At 42.2% G+C, this 24880-nt stretch overlaps 1 protein-coding gene and 1 long non-coding RNA gene across 2 annotated transcripts in view; one reads left to right on the top strand and one right to left on the bottom strand.

Annotated features, from left to right (window-relative positions):
- LOC131382115 (uncharacterized) overlaps nt 1-24880 on the bottom strand; it is a 146091-nt gene that overhangs the window by 7822 nt on the left and 113389 nt on the right. The window lies entirely within an intron of this gene.
- The window catches only part of NEDD9 (neural precursor cell expressed, developmentally down-regulated 9), a 198197-nt gene that overhangs the window by 71120 nt on the left and 102197 nt on the right, over nt 1-24880 (top strand). Inside the window, exon 2 of the mRNA XM_032140348.2 lies at nt 5937-6100. Coding sequence (XP_031996239.1) covers nt 6089-6100 — 12 coding nt within the window. The 5' untranslated portion in view covers nt 5937-6088. The remainder of the gene's footprint in view (nt 1-5936; nt 6101-24880) is intronic.

The raw sequence follows: 24880 nt of genomic DNA, 5'->3' as shown, positions 1-24880 counted from the left end.
CAATGCAGTAACCCAGATGAGAAGGGAAGTGGCCTGAACATGACAGCAGTAGGGACAGAGGGGCATGGAGAGGTACAAGAGCAGTGCAGGAGGCATCGTTGAGAGAACATCTTGAAAGCCATGGGGAAGATGGACAATGGAAACCATTAGGATGAGGCTCAGCATCTAGTGTGGGTGGTGGTGCCATTCACTGAGAGGAGACCAAAGCTGAAAATATCCATGTGGATTAGCAGATGGGGTGCGTCTTTTGGAGAGGTGGAGCACAAGGTGGGAGAAGGGCATCACGGAGAGCTGTCCAGGGCCAGCTGGAGAGAAGGCCTGGGCTGGAGAGACAGGTTCAGGAGTCCTGAAGCTGTAGGTGGAAACTGAAGTTGTGGCTGCAGGTGGTGAAAGTAGAGGAGGCTGAGGACAGAACTGGAGGCTCAGTGCCATGATGGGAGATGAAGAGAAACACCCAGACAGACTAGCACCAAGGAAAGAGCATCATTTAAAAGGGGAAACGTGGTCGATGGTGTGAAATCTTGCAGAGATGCCAAGTAAAGTGAGACTCAAAGGGGTCCACTGGGTTTAGGAAAAAGGATTTAGAACAAGGGATGTTGGGAAGAGCCCCTTTAGTGAGGGAGAGAAAACACGCACCAGACTGTCACCAGTGAAAACAGAGGAACTGGAATTTCTTCTGTGCCTGACCCAAGGTGCTAGGATTACAGGCGTGAGCCACTGCACCCGACACAGTCTGTAATATTTTATTATGGCAGCTCTAGCAAACTAATACAGCCGGGCACTGTGATTAACACGTTACTTCCTTCTTTTTATTTAATATTCACAAAAATCTCACGCAGTAAGTTCTCCTATATCTCCTTTTCTTGATGAAGAGATTGAAGCTTAGAGAGGGAAACAAAATAACTTGCGTAAGGTGGAAAAGTTAGTAAGCAGAATTCTAATGCAGTCTCCCAGGGATGCTGTCACAAAGCACCACAAACTGCAGGGCTTAAACAGAAATCCATCGTTTCACAGCTCGGGAGCCTGGGAGAGACCAATGGGTCGGTACGGTTGGTGGCTTGAGAGGGCTGTAAGGAAAGAATCTGCCCATGTTTCTTCATATCAGCTTTCCTCTCCATACTGCTCCTCTTTAATAAGGACATCAGTCCAGTTGGATGAGGGGCCCATCCTGCTCTAGTAGGACCTCATCTTAATTAATTACATCTGCAATGACTTTATCTCCAAACAAGGTCCCATTCTGAGATACTGGGGGTTAGGGATTTATCATATGAATTTGGGTGGACACAATTCAACCCTCCTGCCCTGCTTGGATGAAGGCCGTGTGAGCTGAAGGACTCAGTCAGCTAGGGGAAAACCTGACTTCAGGGTCTTAAAGGAAAGGCATGACTGCTGGGAGCAAGTCAGGAGAGAGGTCATATATGGAGAAAAGTCTCGTAGAAGGTGAGACAGGATGGCATTGAGTGACAGGTGGAGGGATTCACTTGGGCATGAGATGACACATTTTCCTTATTGTCACAAGGATGAGGGAAGGAAAAAGGGATGAGTTGAAATGTGAAGTGAATCTGCAGATGTGGAGGAGGGAAGTTGAGGAAGTTCATTTCAGAGGGCCCCTGCTTTCTTTATGGAGCAGGTGGGAAGACTGCCTACCGAGGTTAAGAGCAGGGTTTAAGATTGGGGCTCAGAAGAGGGACAGGCAATAAAACCAGAGATGTTGAAAAACGTGGGGAAAGTTTGAAACATCTGCTGTGTATAAACTGCAACAGACTGCTGTTTCTAGACTAGGCCCCACTCAGTGTAGCATTGCAGAAGATAATCTACTCCCATTTTAATTAGAAAAATAGGAGAACAGGAGGGTGAGCTGGCCAGGGAGCTACAGAAGGCTGCCTGACAGTAACAAGGGTCTAGATGGCATTGGTGGCCCTGAGTTTGCAGTGGCACCATCTGCAGGGTGTGTGGTTTTGCCAGCCATCCTCAATAGCAGGGCGATTGATGCAGAGTAAGTAAACAGTTGAGTTCATCCAAGGCTGGGCTTTAGCCAGGGCAATGCATTAAAAGGACAAACGGCAAGGAAGTTGAGCATATTGGCAAGAGGAAGGTGAAGTAGGGAAGCTCAGGGGTTTCAGTGGGCAGAGAGGGAAGTGGGCATGTGAGGAGGCTGTGGCTATTTCTGCTGAAGAGGCCTGCTCATGCCCCTTGCTTTCTGAGAGCATGGCTGTTGCTGCTTCCTGGCGGAACAGATGCTGTCAGATGTGCCATACTAATGAGCTGCAGGCTGACAGGCTCCCCAGCTGGTCTCCCTCCTCTGCAGTGGTCCTGACTGGTCCCAGCTGGGCAATTCAGCAATTTGTGCTCAGTGCTGCCACAACTCTCAGAGCATGCTCTGGGGACACACACCCCTGTGAAAGGATGAGGTTGGTACCAGTTGCCTTCCTAGTGGCGTGTCAATGTATCCCTGGGTCAGTCAGCTCATTTCTCTGTTACTTTAAAATGCTGTATGGACTGACTCTGCTTACATCTTGGATTTTATTACCATAATCTTCCAAGGCTACCACTCTTTGCTTAGCTGCCATATTTCAAATAAAAACTATGGATATTATTATAAATATTATTGATATTACTATTCTATACCTCTACTGATATTATTAGCAGTCAGCTTGAAACCCCAAGTTACCATATTCACTTCAGTATCTTCATATACAAATAAAGGAAAAGAAAAACTCATAAATGTTTTAGAGGAGTGGTGACACACTAACGTTATTCCTAGTACAAAATGGTCAACATTTAAAAAAAATACTAAACATTGTCAGAAGCAATGGGAGCTATTATACCTTGTTGATGAGAATATCGATTGATACAACCACTTTGGAAACAGTTTGGTATTTTTTGTTAAAGCTGAAAACAAAGCAGGCAGGGTGCTGTGAGCCTGTAGTCTCAGCTACTCAGGAGGCTGAGGCAAGAGAATCCCTTCAGGCAGCCTGGGCAACACAAAGAAACAAGGAAGGCAGGAAGGCAGGGAGGGATGGAGGGAGACCTATCATCCAGCAATTCCACATAAACACAACAGAAACAGATAAAGATCTACGTAGCATTATTATTCATAATCGGCTAGTACTGGAAACAACACAATTGTCCGTGAACATTATTAATAGGATGGAAAAATGCTGGCATATCCATACAGTGGAATACTATACAGCAATGCAAATTACAAACTACAGCTACAGGCAATAACATAGATGCATTGCTCGAACCTAATGCTGAGTGGGAGAAGCCGACACAAAAGAACATATGCTGTGATCCATTTATCCAAAGTTTAAAAACAAGGAAGTCACTTTATCGTATAGGAGTGCCAAGTGACGTAGTAAAGCACAGAGAAAACTAAGGAGGGAATGACCAGAACAGTCCATATAGTCACCTGTAGGCAGGCCCACCGTTAACAGAAAACTGGAACGTTCAGTAATTGAGGACACATAAATATACGTTAGATGCTGCTTTGCTTATATACAAATAAAAATCTGCAATATATATCATATGGAATTATTCTTTTCCTTTGACATCACTTCAAAATATATATTATCTGATTCTTATCATGAGTTTAAAACAAAGGATCAATGTCTGATATTCTCCCAAATAGTAAATTATCAGGATTCCCTGGAGCATTACAAAAAACATTTTTTTGTGGGGCTTAAGATAGAAGTACAGATGGAGAACTGCATATTATGGGCCTAAATATTATAAAATTATAAATTAAACTAACAAGCTGTACTTGGACAAATATCTCTTCATAGTGACCTCAGAAACCACGTTGGACCTTAGAATTCTTGGACTGCTTGGATTTTCCTGCTGTAACATGTGCCACAGGAACAAGCCGCCCCTAGACCCAGCCATCCACCCTCATGCCCCACCCCTGCTCCATCCCATAACCCAAGGGCCTTGGTGCTCATCTATATCACTCTTGAGCCCTCAAGTCTCCCTTCATCCATAGCCTTTTATGAATATCTGCTTCCAGGCCCCCGTCAGGAAGAAGGACTTAAGGGAGAGCCCACAAAGACCGGGAAGTAGGTTTGGAAACATTTGAACAGGAAGTCCCAATGTCTTGGTCCTTGGCACGGGGTCTAGAAAGAGAGACATGGATCTCAGGTGGGCATGGTCTCTTGGCCCCACAGACCTCTTTCCCCTTGAGAAAGTGCATGGCTGGAGGACAGCCAGACGCCCAAAACACAAGGCCCAACACAGAGTCCCTGGTGCATGGGGATAAGGGTAGTACCGCCTTTATGGGAAAGAAAGGGGTTGCACTGGAAAGGGCACTTGGAAAGCTTCTGGAGTCCTGGCAATACTCTATGTCTTGACCTGGGTGGCAGTTAAATTTATAACAACTTATTAAGCTATACATTTATTTTATACAGTTTTCTACATGTGTGTTATATTTCCCAGTAAAGAATTAATGTGTGTGTGTCTATATATATAATTTCTGGTATTGTAGTTTATGGTATCCACATAGACAAATCAGCTCTGAGAAGTTGTCTTATAAACGCAGACACCTTGGGCAGTTAAAATGCCTCAAGGTGTGAGTACCTAAAGAAGCAATAGACAGGGCGCTGGAAACGCAGTAACTCTCCCTTCTGTTTCTCCATCCTGTGTGGGGGCCAAGATACTGGGGTAACCGCACATGGGTTCAGGCAGAGCAAATGAGTCACGGGCCCGTGTCCCCTTGCCTAGCCACTGCAAGTGCCTCAGAGGAAAATTCCTTTTTCCCCCTCTTAGCCAAGACTATAAATACTGTGTTTATCAAACTGAAATTACAGGAGGCTGTTCCCATCCTGGTAGAAGCGAAAGGAGACTAACTCCCAATTATCCTGTTTGGAAAGGATTTGTAGGAGGACTTCTCTTCCTCCTAAGGGCAGCTGCAGAGGTTCATTAATTTTTTTTGCTGAGCTTTATTACGTGCCAGACACAATTCTTATTTTTCTGCCTCCCCTTTTAAAACAACCTCTTACTTATTCTTGATAGGAAAACACTGTCCTTTTACAAAGATTCATATTACCAATTCTCAAAAAGATATTCACGTACCCCCTGTGGTTTAAATATCAGGGTTTTTCTAAGGATATATATCCCAACTATAGCATACAAAGACATACACATACATACACACACACCATCTCAAAACAGCCTTACAGCTGCAAGATGTTGAAAGAGAGTGAAAAATTGGCCAGTACTAACTCACCGAAAGCCCAGTCCATGTTTTTCCCAAAAAATAAAATTCTGGGCTTTGCATCGAAGCTATTTAAAAGCCACATTTCCAAAACACTAGTTTTTCTCCTTTTCTGGAAACAAGAAAAACATATGGCTCCAGTGACCTTCACAAGCGCTGGTAAGAGGTAGAGTCAAGCACATCCTGTGGCTTCAAAATGATAAAAACAGTAACATATTAAGCTGGTTTAAAGGGGGATGGTGGGGCCACAGGGATGGGAGAGTAGAAAACAATCAATGAAATCAATGACAAGACTAAAACTGTAGGTTATAGGCAAGGAAATTTCACTCTCGCCTCTACTATCCATACAAAACACCGGGCAAATATCTACCCATCTCTCAAGACTCCACCCAAGATTGACCTTCCTTTGTGCCCTCACCAGACCCACTGCACATTTGACCCGAAATGATGTAACATTTTATTGTGCTGTATTTTTGTTTGTTCAGTGAGACTGTGGGATCCTTGAGGACAGGACTATATTTTATGTGTCTTTGAAGTTCCAACTAAAGCATAGTAAGAACCCCATAAATGCTTTCCTTGATTGCATGAATGAATGGATGATGGATTCCATTCACCAGACTATGGATTTGGCTTTTCCGACTGCTATGATGCAACCCTTAAATGATGAAAAGCATCTCAAGTTTTTTCAGAGTTTATCAACCTTTCCATCTCTATCTCCTGTTTTCAGATTCAGTAAGCTGTGAGGTCCGTAATGTCAGACACTGGCAAACATCACATGTTCTTCAAGTAGAGTTATGAAAACCAAGAAACTGGTCGGAAGAGTAAAACGCCGGAATTGTCCTTTCCAAGATCCAGAGCTGCAACATTCCTTGGGGCAAAATGTGGACAAGGGTGAGTACTGATAGAAAAAAACAGACAATTTGTAATTCCCCTTTTTCCAGTTTGCTCAGCCTAAATCCTCTGCAATAATAATACAAATCGTGTTTTTTTTTTTTTATCGTACAGGCCTGCAACTAACATTTGGGGAAAATACCGTTAAGCTTAGAGTGCCAGATTTTGCTCTGTTAGCTGAATTTTTTACATGGATACACTGATGCCCAGAGGGCATCCTATTCAATCCAGAAATCTCTGGGGAAGCAGTCTTCTGGGATGCAGATAGATTATTCCACTTAACATAATGGTGCCCGAGCAAGCCTGGAAGTTACACTCACTGAACTATTCATTCAGAAGCTGATTGCCCACGTTTGGAAATAGCCAGTTCTTGGTGCCTTGTTTCTCTGTTTGCCAGTCACCTTCAAACCATTCAACTTCCATCTGGCCATTTCTCCAGAAAATCGAGTTGGCCTGGGGTAGAGTGTAGGATTAAAATAATCAATTTTTCTATCTAACCAAGGCTTCCTAAAGGTTTTATGAAAATTCAGTAGAAGAAATGATATGTAATTTTACCTATTAGTTGGCCTCTAAAGGAGGCAGGCATTGTCGCATGGCATAGTGGCATTGAGGGTCACAAAGATCTGAATTTTGGTCCTTGCTTTTCTGTTTAGTAGTAGAGTTGACCTTGAGCCAGTAACCTGACCCTTTTGAATCTCTGTTTCGGCGTTTATAAAATGGTGACAGGAAGATTGTTCAGAGGATGAAATGAGAAAATGCACATAGAGCAACTCGTGCTCAAAAAAAAAAGGTGAATTCCCTTATCTGTTGAGATCGATCAACTGTTTTCTGTATCTCAGAGAATCAACCATCAACTGCACACAAATAAAAAAGCTCTGGGCACCACATTAAGCCAAGACCAGCCCCATCTCCTTTCTGGGGAAAGGTTCCAAGTTAAATATAATAAGAAATGCTTTCTTTAAATAATTTGATAAGTAACAAAAGGATTTCCCTGGAAGGCATTAAAAGCAAGTTTGATTGTCATATCACTGTGATTTTTTTTATTACATTTTAAGTTCTAGGGTACAACGTGCAGGTTTGTTACATAGGTATACATATGCCATGTTGGTTTGCTGCAGCCATCAATTCATCATTTACATTAGGTATTTCTCCTAATGCTATGCCTCCCCCAGGCCCACACCCACCGACAGGCCCTGGTGTGTGAGGTTCCCTGCCCTGTGTCCATGTGTTCTCATTGTTCAACTCCCACCTGTGAGTGTGAACATGCGGTGTTCAGTTTTCTGTCCTCATGATAGCTTGCTTAGAATGATAGTTTCCAGCTTCATCCATGTCCCTGCAAAGGACATGAACTCATCCTTTTTTATGGCTGCATAGTATTCCATGGTGTATATGTGCCACATCTTCTTAATCCAGTCTATCATCGATGGACATTTGGGTTAGTTCCACGTCTTTGCTATTGTGAATAGTGCTGCAATAAACATATGTGTGCATGTGTCTTTATAGTAGCATGATCTATAATCCTTTGGGTATATACCCAGTAATGGGATTGCTGGGTCAACTGGTATTTCTAGTTCTAGATCCTTGAGGAATTGCCACACTGTCTTCCACAATGGTTGAACTAATTTACACTCCAACAGTGAAAAACCATTCCTATTTCTCTACATCCTCTCCAGCATCTGTTGTTTCCTGACTTTTTAATGATCGCCATTCTAACTGGTGTGAGATGGTATCTCATTGTGGTTTTGATATGCATTTCTCTGATGACCAGTGATGATGAGCATTTTTTCATGTCTTTTGGCTGCATAAATGTCTTCTTTTGAGAAGTGTCTGTTCATATGCTTTGCCCACTTTTTGATGGGGTTGTTTGTTTATTTCTTGTAAATTTGTTTAAGTCCTTTGTAGATTCTGGATATTAGATCTTTGTCAGATGGGTAGACTGCAAAGATTTTCTCCCATTCTGTAGGTTGCCTGTTCACTCTGATGATAGTTTCTTTTGCCGTGTAGAAGCTCTTTAGTTTAATTAGATCCCATTTGTCTATTTTGGCTTTTGTTGCCATTGCTTTTGGTGTTTTAGTCATGAAGTCTTTGCCCATGCCTATGTCCTGAATGGTATTGCGTAGGTTTTCTTCTAGGATTTTTACGGTGTTAGGTCTCACATTTAAGTCTTTAATGCATCTTGAGTTAATTTTTGTATACATTGTAAGGAAGGGATCCAGTTTCAGCTTTCTTGGCTAGCCAGTTTTCCCAGCACCATTTATTAAATAGGGAATCCTTTCCATATTGCTTGTTTTTTTCAGGTTTGTCAAAGATTAGATTGTTGTAGATGTGTGATGTTATGTCTGAGGCTTCTGTTCTGTTCCATCGGTCTACACATCTGTTTTGGTAGCAGTACCATGCTGTTTTGGTTACTGTAGCCTTGTAGTATAGTTTGAAGTCAGGTAGTGGGATGCCTCCAGCTTTGTTCTTTTTGCTTAGGATTGTCTTGGCTATGCAGGCTCTTTTTTGGTTCCATATGAACTTTAAAGTAGTTTTTCCCAATTCTGTGAAGAAAGTCAGTGGTAGCTTGACGGGGATGGCATTGAATCTATAAATTACCTTGGGCAGTATGGCCATTTTCATGATATTGATTCTTCCTATCCATGAGCATGGGATGTTCTCCCATTTGTTTGTGCCCTCTTTTATTTCATTGAGCAGTGGTTTGTAGTTCTCCTTGAAGAGGTCCTTCACATCCCTTGTAAGTTGGATTCCTAGGTATTTTATTCTCTTTGTAGCAATTGTGAATGGGAGTTCACTCATGATTTGGCTCTCTGTTTGTCTATTATTGGTGTATAGGAATGCTTGTGATTTTTGCACACTGATTTTGTATCCTGAGACTTTGCTGAAGTTGCTTATTAGCTTAAGGAGATTTTGGGCTGAGATGATGGGATTTTCTAAACATACAATCATGTCATCTGCAAACAGGGACAATTTGACTTCCTCTTTTCCTAATTGAATACCCTCTATTTCTTTCTCTTACCCGATTTCCCTAGCCAGAACTTCCAACACTATGTTGAATAGGAGCGGTGAGAGAGGGCATCCTTGTCTTGTGCCAGTTTTCAAAGGGAATGCTTCCAGCTTTTGTCCATTCAGTATGATATTGGCTGTGGGTTTGTCATTAATAGCTCTTATTATTTTGAGATACGTTCCATCAATACATAGTTTATTGAGAGTTTTTAGCATGAAGCACTGTTGAATTTTGTCAAAGGCCTTTTCTGTATCTATTGAGATAATCATGTGGTTTTTGTCATTGGTTCTGTTTATGTGATGGATTACATTTACTGATTTGCATATGTTGAACCAGCCTTGCATCCCAGGGATGAAGCCCACTTGATCGTGGTGGATAAACTTTTTGATGTGCTGCTGGATTCGGTTTGCCAGTATTTTATTGAGGATTTTTGCATCAATGTTCATCAGGGATATTGGTCTAAAATTCTCTTTTTTTGTTGTGTCTCTGCTAGGCTTTGGTATCAGGATGATGCTAGCCTCATAAAATGAGTTAGGGAGGATTCCCCCTTTCTCGATTGATTGAAATAGTTTCAGAAGGAATGGTACCAGCTCCTCTTTCTACCTCTGGTAGAATTCGGCTGTGAATCTGTCTGGTCCTGGACTTTTTTTGGTTGGTAGGCTATTAATTATTGCCTCAACTTCAGAGCCTGTTATTGGTCTATTCAGAGATTCAACTTCTTCCTGGTTTAGTCTTGGGAGGGTGTATGTGTCCAGGAATTTATCCATTTCTTCTAGATTTTCTAGTTTATTTGCTTAGAGGTGTTTATAGTATTCTCTGATGGTAGTTTGTATTTCTGTGGGATCAGTGGTGATATCCCCTTTATCATTTTTTATTGTGTCTATTTGATTCTTCTCTCTTTTCTTCTTTATTAGTCTTGCTAGCAATCTATCTATTTTGTTGATCTTTTCAAAAATCCAGCTCCTGGATTCATTGATTTTTTTGAAGAGTTTTTGTTGTCTCTCTCTTTCAGTTCTGCTCTGATCTTAGTTATTTCTTGCCTTCTGCTAGCTGTTGAATTTGTCTGCCCTTGCTTCTCTAGTTCTTTTAATTGTGATGTTAGAGTGTCGATTTTAGATCTTTCCTGCTTTCTCTTGTGGGCATTTAGTGCTATAAATTTCCCTCTACACACTGCTCTAAATGTGTCCCAAAGATTCTGGTATCCTGTGTCTTTGTTCTCATTGGTTTCAAAGAACATCTTTATTTCTGACTTCATTTCATTATTTATCCAGTAGTCATTCAGGAGTGGTTGTTCAGTTTCCATGTAGTTGTGCAGTTTTGAGTGGGTTTATTAATCCTGAGTTCTAATTTCATTGCACTGTGGTCTGAGGGAGAGTTTGTTGTGATTTTTGCTCTTTTACATTTGCTGAGGAGTGCTTTACTTCCAACCATGTGGTCAATTTTAGAATAAGTGAGATGTGGTGCTAAGAAGAATGTAAATTCTGTTGATTTGGGATGGAGAGTTATGTAGATGTCTATTAGGTCTACTTGGTGCAGAGCTGAGTTCAAGCCCTGGATATCCTTGTTAACCTTCTGTCTCATTGATCTGTCTAATATTGACAGTGGGGTGTTAAAGTCTCCCATTATTATTGTGTGGGAGTCTAAGTCTCTTTGTAGGTCTCTAAGGACTTGCTTTATGAATCTGGGTGCTCCTGTATTGGATGCATATATATTTAGGATAGTTAGCTCTTCTTGGTGAATTGATCCCCTTACCATTATGTAGTAGCCTTCTTTGTCTCTTTTGATCTTTGTTGGTTTAAAGTCTGTTTTATCAGAGACTAGGATTGTAACCCCTTTTTTTTTTTTTTTTTGCTTTCCATTTGTTTGGTAGATCTTCCTCCATCCCTTTATTTTGAGCCTATGTGCATCTTTGCACATGAAATGGATCTCCTGAATACATCACACCCATGGGTCTTGACTCTACCCAATTTGCCAGTCTTTGTCTTTTAATTGGGGCATTTAGCTCATTTTCATTTAAGGTTAATATTATTATGTGTGAATTTGATCCTGTCATTATGATGTTAGCTCGTTATTTTGCCTGTTAATTGATGCAGTTTCTTCATAGCATCAATGGTCTTTACCATTTGGCATGTTTTTGCAGTGGCTGGTACCAGTTATTCCTTTCCATGTTTAATTCTTCCTTCAGGACCTCTTCTTGTAAGGCAGGCCTGGTGATGACAAAATCTCTCAGAATTTGCTTGTCTGTAAAGGATTTTATTTCTCCTTCACTTTTGAAGCTTAGTTTGGCTAGATATGAGATTCTCGTTTGAAAATTCTTTTCTTTAAGAATGTTGAATATTGACCCCACTCTCTTCTGGCTTGTAGGGTTTCTGCCAAGAGATCCACTGTTAGTCTGATGGGCTTCCCTTTATAGGTAACCCAACCTTTCTCTCTGGCTGCTCTTAACATTTTTTCCTTCATTTCAACCTTGGTGAATCTGACAACTATGTGTCTTGGGGTTACTCTTCTTGAGGAGTATCTTTGTGGTGTTCTCTGTGTTTCCTGAATTTGAATGTTTGCCTGCCTTGCTAGCTTAGGGAAGTTGTCCTGGATAATATCCTGAAGAGTGTTTTCCAACTTGGTTCCATTCTCCCCATCACTTCCCGGCACACCAATCAAACGTATATTTGGTCTTTTCATATAGTCCCATATTTTTTGGATGCTTTGTTTCTTTTCATTCTTTTTTCTCTAATCTTGTGTTCTTGCTTTATTTCATTAATTTGATCTTCAATCACTGATATCCTCTCTTCCACTTGATCAAATAGGCTATTGAATCTTGTGCATGAGTTACAAAGTTCTCATGCCATGGTTTTCAGCTCCCTCAGGTCATTTAAGGTCTTCTCTACACTGTTCATTCTAGTTAGCCATTCATCTAATCTTCTTTCAAGGTTTTTAGCTTCCTTGCAATGGGTTAGAACAGGCTCCTTTAGCTTGGAGAAGTTTGTTATCACCGACCTTCTGAAGCCTACTTCTGTCAACTCGTCAAACTCATTCTTTGTCCAGTTCTGTTCCCTTGCTGGCAAGGGGCTGCGATCCTTTGGAGGAGAAGAGGCATTCTGTTTTTTGGAATTCTCAGCTTTTCTGCTCTGGTTTCTCCCCATCTTTGTGATTTTATCTACCTTTGGTCTTCGACACTGGTGACCTACAGATGGGGTTTTGGTGTGGATGTCCTTTTTGTTGATGTTGATGCTATTCCTTTCTGTTTGTTAGTTTTCCTTCTTACAGGTCCCTCAGCTGCAGGTCTGTTGGAGTTTGCTGGAGGTCCACTCCAGGCCCTGTTTGCCTAGATATCACCAGTGGAGGCTGCAGAACAGCAAATATTGCAGCCTGATCCTTCCTCTGGAAGCTTCATCCCAGAGGGACACTCACCTGTTTGAGGTGTCTGTTGGCCCCTACTGGGAAGTGTTTCCCAATCGGGCTAAAGAGGGGTCAAGGACCCACTTGAGGAGGCAGTCTGTCCATTCTCGGAGCTCAAATGCCATGCCGAGAGAACCACTGCTCTCTTCAGAATTGTCAGACAGGGACGTTTAAGTCTGCAGAAGCTGTCTGCTGCCTTTTGTTCTATGCCCTGCCCCCAGAGGTGGAATCTATAGAAGCAGTAAGCTTACTGAGCTGTGGTGGGCTCTGCCCAGTTCGTACTTCCTGGCCTCTTTGTTTTCACTGTGACACTTTGTTTACTCAAGCCTCAGCAATGGCGGATGCCCCTCCCCACGTCAAACTGCAGTGTTGCAGGTCAATCTCAGACTGCTGTGCTAGCAGTGAGCAAGGCTCCGTGGGCATGGGACCCACCAAGCCAGGCACAGGAGGGTATCTCCTTGTCTGCTGGTTGCTAAGACTGTGGGAAAAGCACAGTATTTGGTCAGGAGTGTACCGTTTCTCCAGATACAGTCTGTCACGGCTTCCCTTGGCTAGGAAAGGGAAATCCCCCAACCCCTTGCATTTCCCTGATGAGGCAATGCCTCGCCCTGCTTCAGCTCACCCTCCATGGGCTGCACCCACTGTCCAACCGGTCCCAATGAGATGAATCAGGTAGCTCAGTTGGAAACGCAGAAATCACCCGTCTTCTGTGTCAATCTTGCTGGGAGCTGCAGACTGGAGCTGTTCCTATTCATCCACCTTGGACAATAGCCCACTCACTGTGATGTTTTAAGGTCAAGGTAATGACCTCTTAAAAATCCTCCCTAGTACTAGATACTATGGCAAAAGTCTGTCACAGAACTGGATACTTCAGAGGCTTCCACCAAACCAAATTAGTAATCCAAACTGGAACAAACTATACTTATTTGTGAATCCTCAATCCATTCAATATAAATACCGATTTCTCTATGAATAGAGAAACAAAAAATGTCTCTCTTCTCATTTGTTATACCTACTCAGCCAGCATTACTAAACTGAGACAAAAACAGAGAGAGACAGGGAGAAAAAACATTCCCTGAAGCAAGTCAGTATTTCATTCCAACTGTATCCCTGCAATTAACATTAGTTCTATGGTATTTCCAATACATGCTGATTCTCAACTTTTGGAATTCTAGACCTAAAAACCATATAATTTCACCACCTCAATTTTTTAATTTGCTTTAGAATTATCTATGTAGAGTCAAAAGGGCCTTTGAGGTCTTTAATTTCATGACTTCTGGGTGATTTTTCCCCCCATTATTAAACTTTAACTTTTTATACACACAGATACACACACACACACACACACACACACACACGCACACACACACATCACTTCACACTACACATACGTATATTCCTACTGCTCTTTCTCAGGTAGGATGCTGGTTAAAAATATGGACTGGGGCTGGGTGCAGTGGCTCATGCCTGTAATTCCAACACTTTGGGAGGTCAAGGTGGGCAGATGAGTTGAGGTCAGGAGTTCCAGACCAGCCTGACCAACATGGTGAAACCCTGTCTCTACTAAAAATAGAAAAATTAGCTGGGTGTAGTGGTGCGCACCTATAGTCCCAGCTACTCAGGAGGCTGAGGCATGAGAATTGCTTGAACCCCAGAGGCAGAGGTTGCAGTGAGCTGTGATTGCACCACTGCACTCCAGCCTGGGTAACAAAGCGAGACTCTGTCTCCAAAAAAAAAAAGAAAGAAAGAAAAGAAAAGAAAAATATGGACTGGAAGCCATACTGCCTGGTTTGAATCCCAGTCCTGCCTCTATCGAGTAATAGGGCCTTGAATAAGTTATTAACCCTCTTTGTGCCTCAGTTTCTTCATCTACAAAATGAGAATGAGAATAGTACCTACCTCAAAGGGTTTGTGATGATTAAACATGCATATTACTTAGAATTGTGTTTGGCACTTACTAAGCCCTCAATAGAAGCTTCCTGGGTTTTATAGCACATAAAAAGTCAAGTCAGTGCAGCTGAAAGAAATCATTGAAGGGAGAAGATGAGAGACGCAGAGCATAAGGACAGGCCTGGTGGGAGAATGAGCCTTGGGAATCTGGATGGGGCTAGACTTGGTCACTCACCTGAGCTTCCTTAAGCTGTGATTTTTCTGGTTCCAGGGGTGACAATGAAGACACCATAAGTGAAGGCATGGACAGAAAAATTCACTGGGGGAGGCTGTGCTGAACTCATAAATACTCTTAAAAGTAAACCCCTTACAAGAAGCCTCAGCAAATGAAAGCAAGCCCTGAGGGAACTGCACTAATATCAGTGTGAGGAGGAGGGCGGAGAGGTCTCCTCACACCTGGAGAGCTGTCCCTGGCTGCAGAGAGGCTGGCACCGTGCAGCATTCTTTTCCCAGGATGGTTCTGTTTTATTTCATTTTCAAAGAGCTGGTAGTTAAACGTTTACCATTGCTCCACTGGAGACAATAAAGGATAAAGGGGCTGGCTCAGAAAAAGATGAAAACCAAAAAAAAAAAAAAATTAAACTGCAAAGCTTTTTCACCTTTGCATTAGGGCAGGAAGCCAGCAGCCAGGCATGGCATGTTATAGTTTATCTAAAGAAAAAAAGCCAAATCGGCTGGGCGTGGTGGCTCACGCCTATAATACCAGCACTTTGGGAGGCTGAGGTGAGTGGATCACCTGAAGTCAGGAGTTCGAGACCAGCCTGGGCAAGATGGCGAAACCATGTCTCTACTAAAAATACAAAAATGAGCCGGGCATGGTGGTGTGTACCTGTAATCCCAGCTACTCTGGAGGCTGAGGCAGGAGAATTGCTTGCACTCGGGAGGTGAAAGTTGCAGTGAGCCCAGATCACGCCACTGCACTCCAGTTTGGGTGATAGAGTGAGACTCTGTCTCAAAAAAGGAAAGAAAGAAAGAAAGAGAGAGAGAGAGAGAAAGAAAGAAAGAAAGAGAGAGAAAGAAAGAAAGAGAAAGAGAGAGGGAGGGAGGGAGGGAAGGAAGGAAGGAAGGAAGGAAGGAAGGAAGGAAGGAAATTTTGCCATTCTTTCCCACTAAATACGAGTTCACTGCAGTTCCAAGGCACTGATCCACACCGTGTATTTACATCTGCCTCAGGTTTATAATAAATGCTGTAAACAGAGAGATGTGATGAAGAGAGGTAATGCATATTCTTTATCACCTCTCTAAAAACATGATTATCCTGACATATTGTAGGGAATATGAAAACACTATGTAGTGAGAATTACCGTCCTGCTTCATTATACTTAAAAGAGAATTTAACCTGTTCAGATTTCTGAGTTGTTCCTTAAGTATAAAAATGAAAGAATCAGGATCAAAATGAAGAACCTCTAAATCCGCCTATTGTATCTGCTTGTGCTGCTATGACAAGGTATCACAGAGTGGGGGCTTAAACAACAGAAGTTTATTCTCTCACAGTTCTGGAGGCTGGAAGTCCAAGATAAGGTGTCTGCAGGGTTGATTTCTCCCAAAGCCTTTCTCTTTGACTTGTAGACCTTCATCTTCTCCCTGTATGGTCTTCCCTCAGTGGGTGGCTGTGTCCTCATCTCCTCTTCTTATAAGGACTCCTGTCATGTCGGATTAGGGCCCACCCATGTGACCTCGTTTTAACTTAATTACTTCTGCGAAGACCCTATCTCTAAACACCATCACATTTGGAGTTCCTGGGTGTTAAAGTTTCAACATGAATTTTGGGTGGGGGTCACAATTCAGTCCATCACACACCTAATGTGAGTGTAATGCGTCTACAGGGACAGTTTGATTGAACACCACCACAGGTTGCATTCCCAGAGAAGCAAATCTTGAGATGGAGATTGGCATGCCAGTAGTTTGTGGAGAGTACTCCTGGGAAACTGTCAAGGCAGGAGAGGAAGCAGGATTAGGCAGAGGAGGAAGCTGAAATCAGGATAAAGACCCCAGCAAGTCTCAGAGGCCCTCCAAAGCTGGGATGTCCTTCCATGTTGTCTGAACTGAGGCAAGGTAGTTGGAAGTTTATGCCCCTTCCTGGACAGTCACTGTAAGCAGGCCACCCCAGGGAGGAGGCATGCTGTGCCTCAGCTGGGGACAATCTCAAGAGGGGACTCTGAAGCAAGCTGCTAGGTGCCAATCCTTCCATAGCTGACAGAATGATTGACTACTCAGCCTGAAGTGGGGTATCAGGTCATGGACCCCAGTGTCCACTACAAATCTGAAATTTACTTTCCTCAAGTGAGTGGAAGGACTTGCCATTATCTTCTTAAGAAATTTCTTGCACCCTACAGAATGGGAGAAAATATTTGCAAACCATCCATCTGATAAGGGGTTAATAGCCAGAAAAATATAACGCACTCATGAGAAATTTCTTTGTTTTCTCTGTGGAGCCAGAAAGGTCTGGGTTCAAATCTCTATCTTGCTGTTTGCTAATATTTCTTAACCTCTCTGAACCTCCAATTTCTCCTGTGCAAAATAAATATAATAATACCAATCTTATTGGACTGTTACAAGATTTAAACAAAAAAACATAGACTTAGATTGTCTAGCAACAATGCTTGACACAAAGAAGGCTTTTAAAAAGCATTTGTTCCCTTCCCCTTTTTGCAGCAAATAGTTCATTGGCGGTGACTGATTACAAACTAGAAGTGTTTCTGAACTTGGAGTGGCTTCTCAAGTACGTGACTGGAACCACTTGTAAAGACTGTTAAACCACAGATACCTGGACCCCACCCCATTCTTAGTGAATCTAGTCCAGGGGTTCTAGGGTGGAGCCCAGGAATGTATAATTTTAGCAAGTTCCATGGATGTTTCTGATACCCAGGAAATCGTGAAGCCCTCTACTTGAGGCTGAGCTCAGTGTGAATACTCTTTATATTAGAGCCCAGGGAGGTCTGTGCTTAGAGGATGCCTGAGGACATTTGCACCTCCCTCCTTGTCATGAGTCCTGTGGATGTACATCTCCACATCACATCACAGAGACCTCTCTCCGTTGCATAAATACTGTGCATTCCAGAACTAAAACATGCATAAATCACATCAGTTATAGACTCAAACCAATTCTCCTTTTTGAGATGTCATTTTATTGAGTTATAAATCACCACGAAATGGCAATTTTGTGCAGACAGAAATTTTATTGGAGGATGCAGATCCCCTGAGCTTGTCTGGAAAATGAGAAGCATATTCAAAGATGAAGTGTCCTGCAGGTGGAAGAGTCATTGGGCCTGCAAAGAGGCATGTCTGGATGGAGATTTAACTTTTTCATTTCAACCAAATAAAATGGAGCCCCCCACCCAGATGGGATTGCTGAAGGCTTTCTGGGTTTGATTATGGGTCACAAAGTCCAGCTGCATTGCAGAAATTACACTGTCAAGAAGACGCTGACCAAGGTCCAGAAAATAAACAGGAGCTGAGATGCAGAAAGTGATCTCGAAGCTTAAACAGGCTTTCCCATGCCTACCAGACGCTTTTCTTGATTTAACACCGGGTTGTGTGGTTTTTCAGTGTCTTCTGCGGCTTTCTTTTCCCGTAGACGGGCCTCACTTATTCTAAAATATAAAGCTTTGGTGGGGGTTTCTTGAAAATGGCACTTTCACTCAGTAAAAATAAGTCCAAATGAAAACCTTATCTGTGGGAATCCATTCTGAAGAAGGATTAAAGTAAGTCTATTTTCCCCAAATGATCAATAGCCACCCAGACCTAATCATGTTTTACATGACGAAAAAGATACTAGAAGCAGCACAGCAAAAATATGGCAATGACAGAGAACTCAAAGGTGACCCTGTACTCACCATCTCCATGCAAACATCACAAGTGCAGGGATGGGTAAGCCCTTTAGTCGGAGATCTATGTTGCTAATAACAAGACATTCTGAGTTCTCTTCTTATTAGTGAGAGAGCCTTCCATGGCCATTTTCCCACAGTTTGCCTTTATTCGTTTCTAAGAAACTATTTTTCCAGGTTTGACCAGGGTCCTGTAACCCATAGAGGCACCATTACACTGAAACTACGCATCCCTATCCTTTAAGTATTATCCAACGCCCACTTGGGTTTTCACTGACTCATTTAGAGAAGTACCTTTGAGTACAATATCCAATTAAACAGTAAGTTTACACGGAGTGCTTCCTGCTCGTGTTAAAAATCTCATTCTCGCCGGGCACGGTGGCTCACGCCTGTAATCCCAGCACTTTGGGAGGCCAAGGCGGGTGGATCACGAGGTCAGGAGATCCAGACCATCCTGGCTACTACAGTGAAACCCTGCCTCTACCAAAAATACAAAAAATTAGCTGGGCCTGGTGGCAGGCGCCTGTAGTCCCAGCTACTGGGGAGGCTGAGGCAGGAGAATGGCGTGAACCCGGGAGGCGGAGCTTGCAGTGAGCCCAGATTGTGCCACTGCACTCCAGCCTGGGCGACAGAGCGAGACTCCGTCTCAAAAACAAAACAAAAAAAATAAAACAAAACAAAACAAAAAAATCTCATTCTATTTCTGCCCTGTGCTGTGCCATTCCCTAGATACACAGAATTTTGGACCCAGTAGAGCACCTTCGTGAGGATAGTGCTGCAGCGAACCGCAGTAGCAAGGAAATCGTACAAGCTCAGCGGCTCAGCGCAACACACTGTTCTCACTCGTGGTCCAGTCAGGGACTCTCCTGGACAGCTGTCCTCGGGGATCTGGGTCTCTTCCATCATGGGGCTCCAGTACCTCAGGGCCTTTCACTTGCAGCATGTGAAACACTCCGTCTTCTTCAAGAGGGAGGGTGTGGGACATTTTAGGGAGCAGGCTAGAAAGCAGAGTACATCACTTCCACTGGCACTCTACCGTCCAGCACTCAATCACATCATCAGCCTAAATCCGAAGAAAGCAGGGAGATATAGAGATGAGCACAGCTGCTGATAGTGCCTGCCTAGGAGAGATGTTAGAGCTTCCCCTTTCTTTCAACCCCTTTTTAAGGTTTTGCAGTTCAGACAACTGAGACCCAGAAGACATGTTATCCACAGCTAGTCAGTGACAGCCCGGCTCAGTGTTCACCAAGGGGCCTCTTGCCCACCACTATTAATTCCAATTAATGGATAAAAGGGCTCATTTGGTCTCGAGGTACAGTTGGAGCTTTGTTTCCTGCTCTTCTACCCAGGACTCCACGGTGAGGAGGAACATGACCACTCTGCAGCAAAGCCCGCAGTTCTACGGCAATGCCTCTTGGTCTGGGAGCTGGACAGATGAATACCTCGAGGAGCAAGTGCCAGTAGCCAACCCTAATTACAGGAAATGCTTCTTGGCTCCTAAGGGATATAAAATTACTTTGGGGAAAGTCAAGGAAAATAGAAACAGAATACCCCATAATGCTTTATTTGGAGGCCAGAAGTCACCTACTAAGGCTTGTGTTTTGTGTTTGATTCTGTCAAGATAGCTTAAAAGATGGAGACAGCCTTTGGGGGGAATGAAGGTCTGGATGGTATCAGCCTGGCTTGCAAGCATCGCTGTGGCTCATGAAAACATATGTCTTGAAAGGTTGTCCTGCTTATAGTTCCGAGCAAATGTGAGAAACAACAGAGGCTTCCAATAAATGCCTGCTAAAGAATGAGGAAATGGACACAGGCAAATAGGCAAACGGAGTCTTCTTAACGGATTCTTAAGGCTGTCTGGAGGAGGTAATACGAGTGGAAAGAACTCCTGTGTGAAAATCTACATGGATCTTTGCCCCCATGGAACTGTCTACACAAGTGCTAATGGAGCAGTTAGTTACATACCTATTTTTTTAAACTCTGACTTTACCATTACAGAGTTTATATATCTACAGGATTTTTTGCCTGAATTTTTAGATTTTCACCTGGAGATCTGGCATTGAATAATTAAATGCTGCATATTGTTCCGCTTATTCTTAAGGATCTTGGACAAATTATTTAACAGTCTGAGATCTCCTTCTCTCCTTCCTTACCCTCCCCACCCCTGACCTATAACAGCCAGGGAAAGAAAATAAAAACAAATAATATTTGCCAGCCAGGTGCAGTGGCTTACGCCTGTAATCCCAGCACTTTGGGAAGCGGAGGCAGGCGGATCACGAGGTCAGGAGATCGAGACCATCCTGGCTAACACAGTGAAACCCCGTCTCTACTAAAAATACAAAAAAATGAGGCAGGCGTGGTGGCAGGTGCCTGTAGTCCCAGCTACTCGGGAGGCTGAGGCAGGAGAATGGCGTGAACCCGGGAGGTGGAGGTTGAGGTGAGCCGAGATCGCACCACTGCATTCCAGCCTGGGCAACAGAGTGAGACTCCATCTCAAAAATAAATAGATAAATAAAATAATATCTGCCATTTGGCTGCAAAGTACGGTGCTGATTTAACCTAAATATTAACACATAAAATCAAATAACAATAATAATAGAAAATAGGTTTATAGCAGTACCAGAATTATATTACTTAATTTAGCTGTGTTTTCCCAAAATATAATCACACTTCCTAGATTTTACAGATCAGATATAAAAGAGTACAACAGAAGAATTCAATGACATGTGCCTTCATTGTTCAGTTTTTCCTCTCAAGCTCTCCTTTTCATGATAACTGTTCCACCTCTTCAAAAAATGTTTGTTCTTGTGAGTCAGATATATTGTACGCATTTTATTAACAGCCTGTTTGAAACCAATAAGATGAATGGGTTTGCTGAGTACAGGTTAGTTTATGGCAAAGTCTGCACTCAAATCAATGGCAGGAGAGGAGAGGCAAGCTAGTTAGATACCTCCAAAGGACTTGGACATAAGGAAGATTTCAGAGTTAAATTAGCAAAATGCATACATTTGATACGTACACACTCGTAAAACAAAATGGCTGCAATTAGTCAATTATGGAAGTAAGCCAAGAAAACATCCATCTGTCTGTAAAATAGAAGAGCGTGGGAACTTCTTCAACTTCAGTCCTACTGATCCGGGGTATAGTAATGAGGAAGATGAGTATATGGTTGTAAGTCAGTGAGCCGAATGCCAAGTGGCTGCATTGTGCCTGATTGGACGAAAGGTATGTGAACAGAAGGGGTTGGTCAGCCAGAGAAGCAAGAAAGAGGGAGAATCAGAGGGTCAGAAAGCTCCCCTAGATGGCAAAGCCCTTGGACATGGAAGCATCTAAGGAAAACATAGTCTTGGCACTATTGACCAAAAGTGTTATGGTTCCCTTTATGAGACGTTCCCTGTTGTGAGCAAGAGTGCCTCAAGCCACTGACAGCACCATTCTAAGATCCATTAAGAGCACTTGTTCTGATCCTGTGGACACCAAGCAACCTTGTGATAATTTGGTTCCTCACGTAGTGAGACTATTGGCAGCTCTGCCTCAACACATTCTGGTCTACTCGTCAGCTGTATAGACTAATTTAATTATATCTGACGTGGTGTGCTGACTCCACCCTAAGCATGCCAACAAAATTGTTTTTATGAGCCTAACAGACCTTAGACCAGGGTGTACTCTTTAAGGTAAACACCACCCTCGGCATGCAGCTAGACAGGCAGTAATGTTGCCCAGCAACACCCCAGGCCACACGCCATACTCCTCTTGAACTGCAGCTGAACCAGCCTGTGTAATTTTGACTGAGCCACGTATAAAGTCAAGATCAGGATGTTCTAACAACATGACCACCTCTAGTGATCTGACCAAACAATTGCCATATCACAAGCCAGGAGCAATCTGCAGAGTGGAGGAATGGAAAGAACCTAAACCATTTTAACAGACCATGTGCCAATTTTCAATTGTACCCGGGACCCTGCCATAGACAGCTTCATCAAAGATATCAATGCTGTTGACAGAGTAATGTTTTCCAGGTTTTATCCCATCCTACTCAGTTGCAGTAATTGTTAGGTGATAAAGACAGTGACAGCTCATTACAAAATTCAGCTTCCAGAAGCTGGAAGGTTAAGTGACACCTCTTACCTGCTGGGTGATGGGTTAGTGTCTTAACCTTATCCCTTTCCTACTCTCTGCCCCCAACTCCAACCCCGTCTGGAAGCTTGTGCACTTGAGGCAGTAGATTTCACATGAAACCAAGTCAGAAGGCTTTACAACAGAACGTTAAGTAGGAATGTGTAGGAAAAGTACGTAGAGGAGAATGGATGAAGGGGAGGAAGAACATTGCCTAAAAACTCAAGAGCATTATCCGTAGCCCCTATAACACTTTTTATTTGTGTGTGTTGTGTGTGTGTGTGTGATTTGTGCACTACTGTGCCTTCATACCAGCTTGTCACACACGTATAAACCTATGTCCACAGACATTAACTAGTTGGTTTTTGTTTTGTTTTGTTTTGAGATGGAGTCTCGCTCTGTCACCCAGGCTGGAGTACAGTGGCACCATTTCAGCTCACTCCAACCTCCACCTACCAGATTCAAGCAATTCTCCTGCCTCAGCCTCCTGAGTGGCTGAGATTACAGGCGCGTGCCACCACGCCTGGCTGATTTTTGTATTTTTAGTAGAGACGGGGTTTTGCCATGTTGGCCAGGCTGGTCTTGAACTCCTGATATCAAGTGGATCCGCCTGCCTCGGCCTCCCAAAGTGCTGAGACTAAAAGCGTGAGCCACTGCGCCCAGCCTACTTGGCTTCTCTAAACAGCTTTATTGAGGCATAACTGACATACAAAAAACTATACATATTGAAAATATAAATTATTTTAATCTGTAATTACACCTTTATTTTTTTAAAAATTGTATGAGCCCAACGAGATAACCATGAAAAGTTCCATATTAATGATGATTGTACTAAGTAGAGAAGCCTCCACTTAAAGTAAATTTTTATAATATTGACATATATATATATATATATACACACTGGTGGAACCATCGCCAAAACCAAGATAACAAACACATCCATCACCTCCAGAAGTTTTCTCATGCCCCTTTGTAATCCCACTTCTGCTGCTTCCTACCCACTGCCCCATTCCTAGGCAACCATTAATCTGCCTTCTGTCACTATACACCAGTTTGGATATTCCAGAAAATTATATAAATGATACATATCTTATATACCCTTTTTCTGGCTTCTTATACTCAGAATAGTTACTTTGATTTGTATCTATGTTGTAATATGTATCAATAGTTCATTTATTTTCATTATGGCTGAGTGTTATTCTTCATACGGATGGACCACAGTGTGTTTATTCATTCACTTTTGATAGATATTTGGTTTGTTCCCAGTTGGGGGCAATTAGAAATAAAATTCTAAAAACATTTATGTAAAAGGGTGTGTATGGCATAGGCTTTCTTTTCTCTTGGATAAAAATCTAGGAATCAATGACTAAATAATATGATCAGTGTATTCCTAACTTCCTAAGAAACTGCCTATGTTCCCATCACCAGTGTTTGAGAGTTCCAGTTCCTCCTCATCCTTGCCAACACATTTTATGGTCAGATTTTCCTTCTAATTCTTGCTATTCTAATAGGTATGTAGTGGTACCTTCTAGTGGCTTTAATTTACATTTCTCTAATGACTAATGATGTTGAGCAACTTTTCATGTACTTATTTGTCATCTGTGTATGTCCTCATTAATAAAATGTCTGGCCAAATATTTTGTCCATTTTCTATTTGGTTTGTTTGTTTTCTTATTATTCAGTATTGAGAGTTTCTTATCTATTCTGGCTACAATTACTTTTTCAGATTTATATATTGTAAACATTTTCCTCCAGTGTCTGGCTTGTCTTCTCATTCTAGTAACAATGTCTTTAGAAGAGCAGGTTTTTAAAATTTTTATGAAGTCTTATTTATTAATTTGTTCTTTTATGGATTGTGCTTTTGGTGTGGTAACAAAGAAATCCTAGCCTACACAAAGTCACAAACATTTTCTCTTATATTTTTATAGTTTTAAGTTTTATATTTATTTCTGATCCACTTTGAATTAATATTTATATAATGAAAGGTATGAACTGAAGTGCACTATGTTGTATATTGATATCCAAGTGTACTAGTACCATTTGTTGAAAGAACTATGTTTCTCCACTAGTTTCTTTGTGCCTTTGTCAAAAGTCAGTTGTCCATATAGATGTGTAGGCATCTTTCTATTCCATTGATCCATTTGTCAGTCTTTAAGCCAGTATCACATTGTCTTGATTAGTATAGTTTTGCAATTCTTGAAATCCGGCAGTATTAATCCTCCAAGTTTGTTCTTCTTTTATAAAGATTTTTGCTTTTGAGGACTTTTGTTTTGCTTTTTGTTTTTGCTGTTCTAGGTCCTTTGTGTTTCTATACGAAGCTCAGAATCGATTTGTTCATTTCACAAAAAAAAAGCCTACTGGGCTTTTGATTGGGGTGATATCAAATCTATAAATCAATTTAGGAAGAACTGACATCTTTTCAATGTAAGTCTTTGGATTCATGAACACATTATATCTCTCCATTTATTTATATCTTCTTTAATTTTT

Source organism: Hylobates moloch, unplaced genomic scaffold, assembly GCF_009828535.3.
Source record: "Hylobates moloch isolate HMO894 unplaced genomic scaffold, HMol_V3 SCAFFOLD_20, whole genome shotgun sequence".
In the NCBI taxonomy this organism is placed as follows: Eukaryota; Metazoa; Chordata; class Mammalia; order Primates; family Hylobatidae; genus Hylobates; species Hylobates moloch.
Note: the sequence above shows the minus strand (reverse complement) of the source record. Positions and strands in the feature narration are given on the sequence as shown.